Source organism: Stigmatopora nigra, chromosome 21, assembly GCF_051989575.1.
Source record: "Stigmatopora nigra isolate UIUO_SnigA chromosome 21, RoL_Snig_1.1, whole genome shotgun sequence".
NCBI lineage: Eukaryota > Metazoa > Chordata > Actinopteri > Syngnathiformes > Syngnathidae > Stigmatopora > Stigmatopora nigra.
In genome coordinates, this window is record NC_135528.1 from 2,615,139 (window position 1) to 2,630,510 (window position 15,372).

Genomic DNA, 15,372 nt, shown 5'->3' on the forward strand with positions numbered 1-15,372 from the left:
GGAATAATTTTGAGGTTTATGTGACTCCTGCTGGTACAAATCTGACGAAAATGACTAATGTTGATATAGGCGACGACATGGTTTTAAATGAAAATATTTTCAGATGGCCCTTGAGATTTTTTCAATTCAAAAAGGGTGTCGCAGCTCAAAAAAAGGTTAGAAAACACTGCTCTAGGGATACCCGCTCCATTCAACATTGGTAGTTGTTTAGAACTGATACTGAATGGATTTGATAGTCATTGAGAACTAAATTTAAAGTTGGGTGAACAAGGTTTGTCTGAATAACTGTTCATATTTTATGTTAAGACCATATAAATTACAGTTAATTACTGTATTTTTTGATATATAAGTCGCACACCAGTATACGTTGCAAATTAGTCGCCGGTCCGGCCAAACTATAAAAAAAACTGTGACTTATAGTCTGGAAAAAACAGGACATGGTATATGTAAGTGTCGCTGCTTGGACCATAATAAAATGTGGTTATTGCAGAGTGTGCCCCCTTTCGTTAAGGAGGCCAAATGCAACTTTAAATACTCCTGAGTGTAATTTAAATGAGGGAGGACCAGCATTTGAGCGTGCGTCTATTTCTTTCATTAAGCCTGGACGGTCTCCAGGGAATCTTCCCTTCTACCCACGCATCAGTGAAAGCTGCATACAAACAGCAAACAATCAGGCCTGACTTTCAGCTGTGACTTTCAGCAAAATGAAACAAGCTCAGCAAAGCCCCTCCTTCTCCTGTCTGCGCTCTTCTCATTCGCTTTCTCTTGCTCTCTTGCAGTTGCTTTCAACTTGGAATTGGCTTCTGGCACAGTTTAAATGAAACTTGCCCTCTTACCAATGGATTCTAACCTTTAATATTCTGTCCCTTTGTTGTCAAGTGTATATCAAACTTTCATCATGCAATATGTATTGCTTTCAGTCTATGCCCCTGTAATCCTCACTATGAAGTCATTGTTGAGTTGAAAGCACACAAACTTAGGTTTAGGGAAGACAAATTATTTTTATTTTACACCTTTTAGCATCCAATTGCATTTTTTTCCTCTACCAAGTCTTGTAATTTGTTTAATCAGTAACAGATCGCATTATTAAAACTACAACACCCACATCCCATCATGTAGTATTCGTCCTCTGCTAGGTTTGCCTACTGTCTAATGTACTCTCTACCTAATTGATTCCCTCATGTAGAAACGCCTTGTCGTCTCTTGTGCATTCATTTCCAGTTAAAGCAGCATCATCTGATTACAATTACTCTAAGTGTAGAAGCCAGTTACGTGAGCACTACCAGAATTTTTGGTTAAATTTCCAGAGGTGCTTTAAAGACATCAACAATACTGCTGTGCCTATAATTTCCCAAAACACATTGAAACAACCAAGTGCAACAACAGAGTAAAAACCGTATATTTGCATGCTGTTATTATTATTGGCAGAAATTCTGGATGGTGACGCACAATGTAATCACCCCGCAAACTTAACAAGGTCAGCCTAATGGCAGGACATAGATGTTGTTAATGGCATCATGACGTTGCGAACCCTAATCTCCTGGGTTTATGCTTTTGCAACACAAACTCCTAAACTCTCAATCCCTCCATTTTTTAATGATTGCTTTGACACTCACCCATGGGGGGGAAATCAATTAAATTTAACGTATTTGCACTCTATAAATCACACGTTTGCATCATTTGCACCCGCCCAAATTGCATTAGAGACCAAGAATAAACCCTATGTGTTATAGTAATAGCAATAAAATAACATGGTAAATAAAAACACGGTAAATAAGAATAGGTAAAAGTAACATTTTAACAGTTATTCAGATAACTATAACCTATGCAATCAATACAACACTGTGTTACACAGTCCTTATTTTTTCAAAATAATTTAAATTTGCAATATAGACTCCACTCATTACATTTAATGATCTTCCAACATAGCATCATTTTACTCAGACACACATGTAAACCTGTGTGCGCTAATCATCTGTTGCCACACCAAGATGAAAGCCAGTTCTGGCATCAAACAGCAAGTTCTTTTAATGATCCAGACTCTTGGATTAAAGTGCTCATTAGTGGCTGTCCAGATAACACACGCATGAGGTAGTTTGTTGGATGATTTGTAAAGTTGCTTGGTTTGTTGTGTTTATTGTGCAGTCCAGTGCAATGGACCTTAGCATTACTTCTTAATGGCAGGGCCATTAACTTTCTGATACAATCTTTCTTTGCTTTGACATTCAAATGACAGTTTTTAAATAATGGACTAAAACTTACAGAATGTTATTGTGGTGTGCGTGGCTCTGATGAATGAAGTGATTATGGAAATGATCAACTCTGCTGAGATATGTATGACAGCTAATTATCTGGAAACTTATAGCAGGTGTTGACGTCAAAGGACGCTGTTTGTCGGGACTCAGTCAACTTGATTCTCTTTTGATGCTTACTCTGAAGTCAAAATGACATTGAGATAAGGTGACCCTTCTCATTTTGCAGTTATTGTCACCAGTCCCTAACGTTTATTTGACTCTTTTTTTTTTTTTACCGCTCTGTTTCGGGAGGTAAAATCATTTCATGTTAGAAACACAATAATACTAACAAAAAAAAACCTCATCAATTTGGGTTATGAAATGACATGCCTTTGAGAAAAGATACAAACACAAATACAGAAGCAGCAGTACAAATGAACAAATGATTTTGTTTAAACACAAAAAAGCACAAGTATGAAAAGGTACAACAAAGTTATCACGACCAAGTCCACAAGTAAACTAAGGAAAAGGCATTTCTGGCCGGAAAACTCAAATCTAAGGTATTCTCAAATCTATGCAGAATAATATGGTAAGTCAAAAATGGCACGACTGAGTCGCTGAGTAAACTAAGTCATGTAGGGTACCAAAATACGCACATCATTGTCAAGCACACCCAACGGCATATAGTTCGGCATCCCTCTCCTGTGACACGAGTCCTTAAATACCGAGCACTCTTAATCCTTAACCTTACCTTAAATAAAAAGGTATGCCACTCTGGCACGCCCATTTAGCCAACCTAAGTGCTAGAAAAAAGGGCAAAGTCGAGAGCCAGACAAAAAAACATGGCAATACATGGAGTAGGCAAATATAGATACTTCCAGCATGTTGTGTTAATTATAAGGTTTTTAATTTTTTTGTGCCTCTAGATATACATATATATTTTTTCGTCCAATATGGCTCTTCCAATATACTTGGGTTGCCCACCCCTGGCCTAGCCCTACTATACCCTTCTGTTTTAGTGTCCATTGCAAGTGCGTTACTTTGTTGTTGTAAGCCAAACCTTGCTTTTGTTTCCTTTTTGGGAGTTTACTGCCAGTTCCATGTTACTGAAATTAAGTTTTCTATTGTCTCTTTGAGCTGCCCTATGCGAACACCCAGGTCAATAAATCTTTGTCCTCGACCTGCCTCTGGTCCCGTCTCGTGCATTTGACTCCAGCTGTTTGATCCAGCACACTGTGACAACGCTATAACGTCGCAAAAAATCTGAATTAGCTGTCAGACTTTATTGAACACTAGCAGGTAATGCTGTACGCATGCAGTTGTGTTGACGCCTTAGTTAGCATAGAAGCGGAGAAAACTTTAAATGAACCGAATTACGGTACTTGCAGCCATGGGTGAGGTAAAGTTTAATGATTTGTGGATTCCGGATGAACAGTTCACTGCATGGTTAAAGCCAGCCAGGAGACATGAAGTATACTGGACATTGTGGAAGAAAACTTTAAAACTCGGAACATTGGGTATCAAGGCAGTGAAATCTCATACCAAATCGGAAAAGCATAAAGCGCCCATAAAATACCAGCAGCAATCAATCAGCCATTTTGTGCCACATCAGGAGCCGGAGCATTGAGGTCCAGCACAACCCAGTCTGCTGGTACTGCGCTGCAAAGAGCTGGGTATAAATTCATATATCTTGCAAGTAGTAATTCCGGGCCTCCAATATTCCTTCAAATCTTTTGTACTTTTTGGCCTAAAAATGTATTCATTATGTTTTTAAAAAGTCGCAAATTTGGCTGGTTAAAACCCACAGAGAAAATTAATCCTGCATTTATAATTATTTAAGAAACATTAATACAGTACCATTGACTAATTTAGGCAGACATGCCTACTAATGTTCAGATTGAATACATATAGTTTTATCACAAAAAGAGCTGCAAGTTTTTTGATGTTTCAGTAATGTTGTTTAATAAAATGTTTCAATAAATATTAGCACATGTTGCAACCTCATTTCTCCTCTAGTTTAACATGAGACTTGGACATTACAATGATAGATCTATATTGGATGATACTCAACTGTTAACAGCTCATGTGTATGTTATTAATCTTCTTAGGAATTTTGTCGCTTGATGACAACTATGGTGTTATTTACAAAAAAAAAGATTGTTTAAAATGGATTGATTTCATCTACCCATCAATCAATCCACTGTACTAACTTGTCTGTATAGTTTACTCTGGTAACAATGTAAATGTTCAAGATGTCACGAAAAAAAAGCGCATTGGAGTGCTTCAAAACTATACAGTATACGACATTACTGTAATAATAACAAGGGCCTTTTGTCTTTACTGTTTATTGGAAGTGTGTAACTTCCTCCCATTACAGTGTTTTCGCACCACCATGTTTAGAAATACATAGTAAACATACTCTTTTGAGTTGTTATTAGAAATTCTATGTAGAAAAATTACACTATGGTTAGCACAAATAATGGTACATGTGAAAAGCAACATTTGTTTCAGACCTCCCTATTATCTTGCTTCATATTGGCTCCCTTATAGCTCTAAACCTTCATATGAGTCATGCGAGCATTGGAAAACGTGGAAGAAACCAGACTGTACTAATGAAAATCACAAAGAGGGTTGATGAATATCAGGATACCCTGTGGAGCTTTTCACATCCTACTCTTCTGATTATATGCTAATATGAAGTCCAAAAAAGCCCTTTTACAACATCTTGTCAAAAAAAAAACACTTCTTATCAAACTATCAAATCTGTCTTATAATAATAATTACCCCCTTTTATTAACATAAGGGTTATATAGTGGGCAGATACAATATTCTCATCATATTGTGTGTGTTGAAGATGGTTGTTTAATATGATTGTGGAAATGTGTAATGCTGTATGATTGTATTTGTTTTTTGTTTGAGTTATTCAATTCGAAGACTAATACTTCATCTCAACGTTTGGTAATTTAAAATCATTGCCTCATTTCATACACTGAACTTGACTGATATAACATCATTTTGATTTGTTCAGGGTTGCTTCCTCTGCACAATGCCTCCATTATTGCATTTTATTACTTTCACAGTTGCGGATTCTCCATTGAGAATCAATTTTTTAATATGTATTTCAATATTTCCACAACATTCGCCTTTCGCTGTATTGTTTTTCTACCATGATATGACAGAACCAATGTCAAATATTCCTGCTTGAGTTAGACATGAAATGCTCATATTTTAGTGTACTTTTACACAGCAAGTGTACTGTTCCCTGGTGAGCATTGGCGCATTAAGGAATAACAAATGAATCTGTGGCTTTGGGTAGTTGGGTGTAGTTTGTTTGTGAAGCACATTGCACATTTGTTTTGCACTAAGTTCATAAGCGAAATTTGCAATGCCATTTGGAGAGCAACTGTAGAGGAAAAAACACGATTGACACTTACATTTTTCAGAGAGTTTATAGATTTTGCTTTGTTTGACTCGGACCACTGAATTGGCTAAATGGCAGAAACTGTTTAGTGCAGTTGAATGCAGATTAAAGGGTGCATGTTATTGTTGTTTTACAATTCACCCATGCTCATTCAAGTACACAAATGTGACTTTTAACCACGATTTGAGCTTTGATGGTTTAACTCGAATGGTTGGCTAAATAAATTCCTCCCATAGGTAACGTACTGGCAAGACAGACAGGGTCAAGTAATATGATAAAGTCACGTAACATTCACGGCTATGGCTCGTTTGGCCTGTGAACCATGGACTGAGTATGCCTGGTGATTTAATGATGTGCCAAGTTGAGTGGAGGGCATAGTGAATGACTTTTCAAAATCACACGTACACAGACCATCTCTGAAAAGAGCAAATTAAAATGCTGGTAGTGCATATTTTCTTCTACGATTCAAATTCTTAACTTAATGTGGAATGTTAGACATTAGTCACTTGATGAATATTGTACCATCAAATGACTGACCACGAAGTCGGCAACCTGTAATGATTGTCAGCCAATTATTGAGACTGATACATTTTTTTCCCATGGATGTATAAGGAGCTGTTATATAGTTTTGTTTTTGTGTACTCTTTGACAAAGTTCTGTCATTTAATTTGTGTCTAAAATATGATAATGTAGGTAGGGACTTTAACTCTATTACGACCTACAATAGTTTTCACATAGGTTAAAAGTAGGAATCAAATTGCTCGTCACCATTTCTTTTTAATGCTGCCCTTCCTCCTCCTCATTCTCCTCTTCCTCAGAACTATCAGCAGCAGTCTTTGCCGTGGCATGATTTCAGTCTGGAAAAATTCAATCTCAGAAATTATATCATGAATGATTTATAAGACAGAAAAATGCATTTACCCCAGCAACAATACAATGAGCAGTTGATGCAAACAGCGTAATGGAAAAATACAAAGGTTATGGAGATGAAAATATATTATGAAAGTGGGAAGACATTTGTGAATGTTGTCTTCACTCTGGCAAACCCATGAGCATAACCACAGCTTTTATGGAAACTCTCATGAAGGAAGGGTACATTTTTCTGTATATGCCCCATATGACGCGTTACGTATATGTAAAAGTATGCAAGCATAGACTTTTGAAAGCTTAAAAAAGGCATGAGTATGCAAGAGAACAAAGGTAAGGCCAGCATCTCCATGTTAATGATGCATTTTTTATTCGAGCACCACATGAAACTTTAATCTTTGGAATATTAGTTCACCAAGGGAGATACAAAATCAAATCAGGGGGTCGTGATTAATCGGCTGAAGCGCATATCAACCCATTTAAATTCATATTAACCCTGCATCAAAATGTATGAGCCATGACATTGATGGCCCCCTAATTTATTGGTCTTGTGTCTGTTTTACTAAGTAATGATGGGATTTATTTCCACACATCCACTACACTGAACAGAGACAATTACCTTAACACTGTTGTAAATGTCAGGATTTCTATTGTTAAAAAAAATAGACTTGTAAAGTATCTATAAATAAGACAACAAATACAATTAGCCCCTAACCTCATGTAGCAAGGTTTAGTGTAACATTAAATCCTAAGCAATTGTCCCTATAAAAGTTACTCAGTTATGGAGATGCATCCTTCCATAACTGAGTAAATTGTTTTTCTTTAACAATCACACATTAATTTTATCCATTAAATAATTGTAGCACAACATGTATATGAATATTAATTCCTGTATTCATTGTCTTTAAAAACTAATTTCCTGACTCTTTCAGGTTTGTAAATTATAGAGGATGGTCATAAAAATATAGATTATAAGAGAAATTATCTAAATTACCATTCAGCATCATTACTCATGTGTTAATTACCTGTTCAACCTATGTGTTGTTGAATTACTCAGATACAAGACCTTGATCAACACCACTCTGTACATGGCAGTGTTGTCCTACAGCACTCACAATAATCACGATAGTAAACAACACGATCCCATTCCTTTTAGTTGATAAAATGAGTTCATTCATTTATGCATCCATTCATTTTCGGGAACCGTTTATCCTCACAACGGTCTCATTCACTTGGTCACCTATAAAATGAGTTGCATTTGTACATTACAGTGGTACCTCGAGATATGAACCTAATTCGTTCAAGGACTGAGCTCGTATGTCGATTTACTCGTAACTCAAATGAACGTTTCCCATAGAAATGAACTAAAAACAAATTTGTTCTAACTGTCAAAAAAACACCAACACCAGGATATTGCATTGGATTTTTTTTTATTTGTTGTAATTATTGCTATTAACAAAAGTAACAAATAACTAGTGGTTTAATAGTACAAAAATTAGACGGATTTCGCGGAAGGGCACGACAACGCGCTCGTAACATAACATAAACAAAGTTAAATGAACTTGGATTACGAAGCAGACACACTCAAAAAATAAGTTTAATCTACGCTTACACTAAATTAAATTTTAATTTTGTACCTTTCTCTGATTATTTATATGCTGCAGCAACATTACCGAGCCAAATAATAAGGAAAAACCCAACCTTTAGCATAAGCAAGTTAGAAAAAGCCACCGGCTCTCTAATGCATCACCTGTAATTGTCGCTTTTGTTACATCTATCATCACAGTATAATGCAGACTTGCAAGAAAATCTGTTTCCTTTTAGCCATGATATGTCACTGGGTGAGTGATTATGCATATGTGTACAATAGCATAACATTCACAGTGTGTCTTTATTTGAGTGATCTTATATACAGTGCAGTATCATTATGCAAGTGAATTCAGTGTGAATGTTAATACCAAAACAGCCTCAGTGCCCCTGAATTGCAAAGAAACATTTCTAGTAGTTGTCATTAGCATATATTGCTCTCACGGGGAGGATACTGTTGTAGAATGAAGTGGTGTATAATATTTATCGCTATGAAGTAACATCTGGTCATTTGTATGTTCTTTTAAACATATTATTTATATAATTATTGTATCCTACATGTGCAACACTAAAAAATAGGTAGGGCTCTGATGTTTTCGTCATTCTAAGATTTTGAAAAATGTTTTTGCCCTGTGACAAAGTGTGAGTGAATAGTAAAGAAGCTACTTAATGGACATTTACTAAGACACCATCTGTCCTCAGAGCTATTCATAAAGAGATGAATGAATGACCTTGTTCCAGAGACAAAGATTCATCATCTTTGAACTGTGTTGGAGCTTTCAATTAAGTGATTACAAATCATTTAGCCGAATATGACCTCTGGAAATTCATCAGTAGTTTATTGCACAGAGAGTGAGAAACAGATCAGCTTTTGTTTTCTCTTTTTAAGATCAATACACATTGATATTTGTTTTATAGGGGTAACATCTTGGTAAAAAAGTTTTTATAACATACTATATCTATCTTAAAGATCTGAATATTTAAAATCAGAGGCTATTTTGCAATAGTGCAAACCTAGTGTTAAAGGTACCTTGCTTGGTATTAATATAAAAAAATACTTCCAAATGCTGGTTAAAATGTCTTATTTTTCTTTTTGTCTAGCCTTGAGTTGATGTATATATTATTTTTCTTAAATCTCTGCTTGTATCCATTGATTAATTTACGATGCAAGCCATGTCAAAATGACCAGTCTTTTAGGCTATTACTAAGATGCCAAGTTTATTAAAAGTGGCAACCTCCAGTGATTGAATATATCTTCATCACAGCAGAAGATTGTTATCAGAAATGTTAATGTTTGCAGATAAGTTACCTCCTAAAAAGCCACTTTTGTTTCCACATATACAATTTTCCTAAATTATGGTATGTGAAATTCCATCAAGTCTTTAAGTTGTTGTGTATACTTGATTAGAATACACAAACTGTTCTGCATACTACAACATTACAATGTATTGTCATCATATTTGACAATGCAAGGTTTAATTTGTGTTTCCTCTTCCTCAATAGATAAGATTAGAGTGCTTGAGGGAATTTGGGAAGGTGACTACATAGGTTGAACATCTAGTGTCTATACCAGTAACGATGAAGCCCTGTAGAGCCAATTATGCATCGAGTTAATCTCCCGAGTAGGCTGTATTGATGGACGTTGAAGAACAGAGGGGAAAGGAGTAAGAAAGATGCCCACAGTGAAATGAATGAAGGTCATGGATTGATCAGGGAAAAGAAGAGTGATACTGTAAAAGAAAACTTTTGACAGCGAGGAAAGCTGAAAATGGAGAGGTCAGTGATACGAAGCTGGAGCTGGGAAGTGAGAGACAAGCCCACTTCTAGCTTGAAGTCAGTATTTGATGCATTGCCCCCCAGTCAAGACGTATTTCTAACTTTTATCAGTTAAACGGATACAGCCTCGACATCCCTGTTGGCAGAACGTTAAGACTTCTTACAGCTGAAGCCTATTCCCTCAAGCAAAGTAGAGGCAACAATGGCTTCCTTTAATGTGTTATGTCTGACTGTCATGTCAGCTTCTTTCTTACCCTGTCATTCTTTTCACACATCGTACGCCCCTCTGTGTACACCAACTTCACTACGGTGATTTATCCCACAAGCTTTAAAATAACACCGAGAGTATATTGTTTCCATTCTACCTAATATTGAGTACATTTCTCAGTTTTGTACTTTTTTCATTGGACAAAACTGGAGAAGTAAAGCCTCACTTCATAATTTAAATTAGTTTTTTCTCTCTATTTTTTTCAAATAAAAACAACATTTCTAATGATATTTTTAAAACCAAGGTAGTTTTTCTTAATCTATGCCTGTATCCAGATAATTGCCATTACAAATTTGTCTCCTGGAATAGAAATGACACAAATGTATCTCAATACACATTGAACAGAATAGGAATATGCATAATTAGTACTGTACGATTAACTGTAAACTCAGATGCACACACAGCTCAATTACTGTTTCATTCACGACTGCAGTGTGTGTACGCCAAGGCTGACATTAAAGGAAATTAAATCTCCTTGTGGAATGTGCCAGCCCATCTCACCTTCGGTTAAGACGCTCCCATTTCCACCACCGCCACCCATAATCTACTCATCTGGGTGTTAAGGGCTTTGTAGTGTGGAACGTCATCAAAGGGAGAATTTAGTGAGGCAGCCGTGCTTACATGAAGCTCCCTCATGATAATCCACCCACGAGCTGAGTGCCGCTATTAACACTCTCTTGTCGTAACCTTTTTTTTACCCCATATGGAGTCGACAGCGATTCATTTAAAAGCACATAAACTCTCATATAGCTCAGTCAGTAAATCTGTCACCGAACTAGTTAAATCGGCCCTATGTTGGATTGTCATGATCCTAAAAAAAACATATAGAGCCCAACATTCTATAGAAAGGAATCTGCAGCTGCAACCATACATGCTTCAAATATAGTAGTAGAAGAGTGGCAGTTATAATGCGTTTTATGAGCAGATTTAATTCAGCCTCACTTGTAGAAGCTTTTTTTTCTTTTGCATGAATGTGCTGCATTTGCAAAAAAAAGTTAGCTGTAGACCTCCCAGCCTCTTCATTTAAATTGTCTGTTGCATCCAGGTAAGAGGGGGTTTTGATTTTACATTTAATTTGACAAATTTATGTGGAATATAATTTGGTAGTGACCAATGCCAAATGAAATAAACCGGCCCGTCTTTAAATCACAAAAAGTTTAGCCCACCGGAATTTGGTTGAAGTTGTTTTATGTTGTTTCTGTTTTTGACTGTCAAATGTGTTTTATTGAATTTTTACATTTATATGTGACTTTGCTTTCACTTTTAAAATTTATCATGGTTAAAGTATTTTTTATGGTCTTGCCATGGTCTTGGTCTTGTTACATTCTTGTCGTGGGAAAGTGTTGGATTTTATAGTCTTGAGCACAACCCTTTATGTCTGCCATCTCTCAGTCATATTGTGTTATACTCAGACCTCTAGCAAGCGATGGACAAGGCAGACTATTTTAGATGTTTGTGTAGTGTGTGGGGTTCGTGAAGTGCAGCTACCAGACATGGCTCAGACGAGGTAGAGAAAACAGCAAAGCTACAAGAGGGTTAAGGCTTAGGCGAAGACCTGGAAAGAGCAAGAGGTTGGCATTTAGTAATAGTCACAAAAATAAAACTCTAAGGCACAAACAGTTCAATAATAGAGACGTTCCGGCGACATGACGGAGGCCCAGCTGGGTTAAGTAGGCCGGTGTTGTTGATTGGCCACTCCTGTTGATTTTCCATCTTTCTGGTACTAAGCCTGTACTTGGAAGGCTGACCATTCCTATACACACTCAGCTTGGGGCCTAACATATAGTTTCAATGATTTATTTTTGAAATTGACAATAATATTTTTTTCAAACACCCCTTTGACTATTAATCATCTGAAAAAGTTGTCATGAATTGTTTTCACAGAAAGTTCACTTTCACTTTCTATTTAGTTTGTAGTCGATCTTAGAGACTTGAGCCATTGACACATTTGTCTTGCGGGCTTGGTAACTGATTGACTTGTCTGCCTGAACTGCAGGGCCCAGCTGTTCGACAGTTGGGCTTGCTGGGCCCTCTGTTACTTCAGGCTCAAGCCTCAACCAGCTGTGCAGTTTTACCTAGCTAGCAGTAACCTCAGGGCACTTCAATTAAAAATACATTTACATTATTGACACCATAAATATTTCATAAATTATAAACCTTATCTTATGTAATGATATCAAGTGGCAGGGAGGCAACGTGGGAGAAGGCTTAACACATCTGCCTCACTATTCTGAAATCGAGGCTTCGGTTCCGACATTCCTGTGTGAAGTTTGCATATACTTCTTGTGTGGATTTTCTTCGATTACTCTGGTTTTTTCCCACATTTCATAACCATGAACAGTAGGCTGATTGAACACTCTAAATTGTCCTTAGGTACGAATGTGAGTGTGATGGATTGTTTGTCTCATTGTGCCCTGCGATTGGCTGGCAACCAATTCAGGGTATGCCACCTCTACTGGCCAGTGTTACTTGGGATAGGCTTCAGCACCACAGCAGCCTTGGTGGAAATAAGTGGAACTGAAAATGAATTAATTACAAAATAACTGTTTTTTTTCATAGTTTCATGTTTTGCACTGTGGTTTTTGTACTATCTCTAAATATAAGGTTACCTTCTGATACCATTGGGGATCATGGAATATTGCGGCTCAGCATTGATTAACATGCACACCCTCTGCAAATCAGTGGTGCTGTTATAGTGATTGACATTTTAGAGCATCCAATGATTGTATTAACAATGCCTAATAAGCCATCCCATGACAGTACAATCAGACCAGCCAGGAAAGTGGTAATTAAAGAGTTCCAAGTCAGAGCACAGTACAGCGGAACGTGCACTGAGTTGTGATGTGGAAAAAAAAAAGTAAAATGTCAATGGAAAGTAAGATCTCTAGTCACTGCAAGTAAGCAAAAATGTATTTGATTATGATGACGGTGCAGTTGGACATCAGCATTCTTTTGCCTGGCTTTTAAGATACAATGTGTTTTTGCTGATCTTCAAATCCAACACCACAAATGATCTAAATGCTATAATCGTTGATTATTACTTAATTTTATCCAGTGCTTAGTAGCAAAAGTACATTTTAATTCCTTCATGAATTCCAGCTATGGAGGTTTTCACATACTTTGTGGATGTGTGAGTTCAACAAGCCTTTGGTTCCCCATTTGACAGTTTTGACACAGCAAATACGTATTTCATGGTTTTTAGTCAGGATTGTAACACAGGAGTTCTCGACTTATACCTTTTCATTTCCTTTCTTCCTTGCAGCAACAGGAACAAGATCCTACCAACCTCTACATCTCCAACCTACCCATCTCAATGGATGAGCAGGAACTGGAGAACATGTTGAAACCTTTGGGTCATGTCATCTCCACTAGGATACTGAGAGATGCTAATGGAGTCAGCAGAGGAGTTGGCTTTGCCAGGTATGCTTGAACAATGACTCATTTGATTAGATTAAAAATGACTCTGCATTTAGGAACTCAATTGTTGTTTAGACACAAATTGCCCATGTTTTCGATTGGCAAATTCATGCAAAGCATTTCAAGTCTTCTTATGCGTTGTTGAAAAATCAATATTAATTAGGCCAGTACTTTTTAAAGATGTGGATATGAATTCCAAATGATAGAAACACCAATTGTATCAATGACATAGCCTCATTGTTAGTTTGTTACATTTCTACTGTTATCCCTTTGGTTTGCTAATCTATAGTAACCACTTTGCCTATTGTCATCATTTATAGCCATAATTGAACACCAGTGATCAGGCTATCAGGAAATAAACTGTCCTTGCAATTAAGACAGCATTATACTATAGCAGGTTGAATCACTGACAAACAGGCAACACAATTCGAATAGAACCACAAGCAGTCCTCTGCACATACCCAAACCCGATATAATAAGAAATAAATGTGTTTTATGCTGCAAATTGAGTAGTAGTAGAAAACTATTGTAAATGTCTAAATTATTATAGTTGAAAAGAATCAAATCAACTCCATATGTTGCCTCTGCACATGAAAAATGTCACTGCAATACAAATACTATAAATACTATATTTCATATGCATATTCCTCTATTGTGATGCATCAAATTCCCACTATATTTAGATAAAATATGATATGAATAAGATATCTGTCAGTGTATCTGTATTGTAAGTAGGTTGACAAACTATAAAACCTATTCATCATGGTAAGCCTAAATCCAAACACTGCTGAGAGGTTTTTGACAACGACACAATGGAATAATGGTTAGCATTTTTGCCTTACAGTTAGTTTTGAGATCAAGGATTCAATCCTGGGCTACACCCATTCTGTGTGAAATTTACATGCTCTCCCTGTGCCTGCATGGGTTTTCTCCAAATACTCAATTTTCCTCCCACATCCCGCAAACATGTACGGTAGGCTTAGTGTCCGTAGGTCTGAGTGAGGGCATGAGTAATTGTTTATCTCATCTTGCCCTTCAATTGGCTTTAAACCAATTTCAGGTGTACTCCCCGGCTACTACCGGGATGGGATAGGCTCCAGCACCCCAATGACTCTTATGAGGATGAGTAGTCTCTTCTCACAACAGACCCCGGTCCTTCTTTTAACATCTCTTCTGAATGGAACAGCGTCAGTCTCAACCCTGGGACAGTGTTGTCCCTTTGATAATTCTTGAATTGACCTGGCTTGCCAGATATGCGGCCCACTTACATAGAGACAATTGTTTCACCCAAACTACCTTTGCCAAATTGCAGAAATTTAGTGTCATTCCAGGAATTCATGATACCTGTGTCAACAGACAGCTGCAGCAGGTTGAACCACGAGGGGCATTAGAGAGTAAACTGAGCTAAGTGTTTGTGGGCTGATCCATTACTGTTATCAGAGCCCATTACTCCAGCCTGAGCACTAATCATTGCAGACAGCAGCACTTGATGCCATTAACCAGCAGCACACAGTGAAGCGGCTGCCTACCTCATGGCCAGCCTGGCTGGCTCAGCCAGTGACCGGCAAGCTCAACATCCTTAGCGACCGCCAGACCGTCTGGCTGAGCAGTTAGTTTCCCCATGAAAAAAAAACCACCTGTCGGCCTTATTGAATCCACTTCTATCCACCTGTTCTCTGTCTACCTGCCTGCTCTTCTGCTGGAAAACAAGAAGAGGCGACACTAGAGACGGCAGAAATGAATGGCGAGAGGGGCCTTGTAGACCATGAATAAAATAATGTGTAGGAGAAGAAACAGCTTAG

General features: G+C 37.3%; 1 protein-coding gene across 5 annotated transcripts in view; it reads left to right on the plus strand.

The window, feature by feature from the left end:
• rbms3 (RNA binding motif, single stranded interacting protein) overlaps nt 1-15,372 on the plus strand; it is a 209,944-nt gene that overhangs the window by 124,073 nt on the left and 70,499 nt on the right. For all 5 annotated transcript variants that reach the window (XM_077743455.1, XM_077743457.1, XM_077743458.1 and 2 more), the window contains one exon: nt 13,416-13,573. In XM_077743455.1, the coding sequence (XP_077599581.1) occupies nt 13,416-13,573 (158 nt within the window). The remainder of the gene's footprint in view (nt 1-13,415; nt 13,574-15,372) is intronic.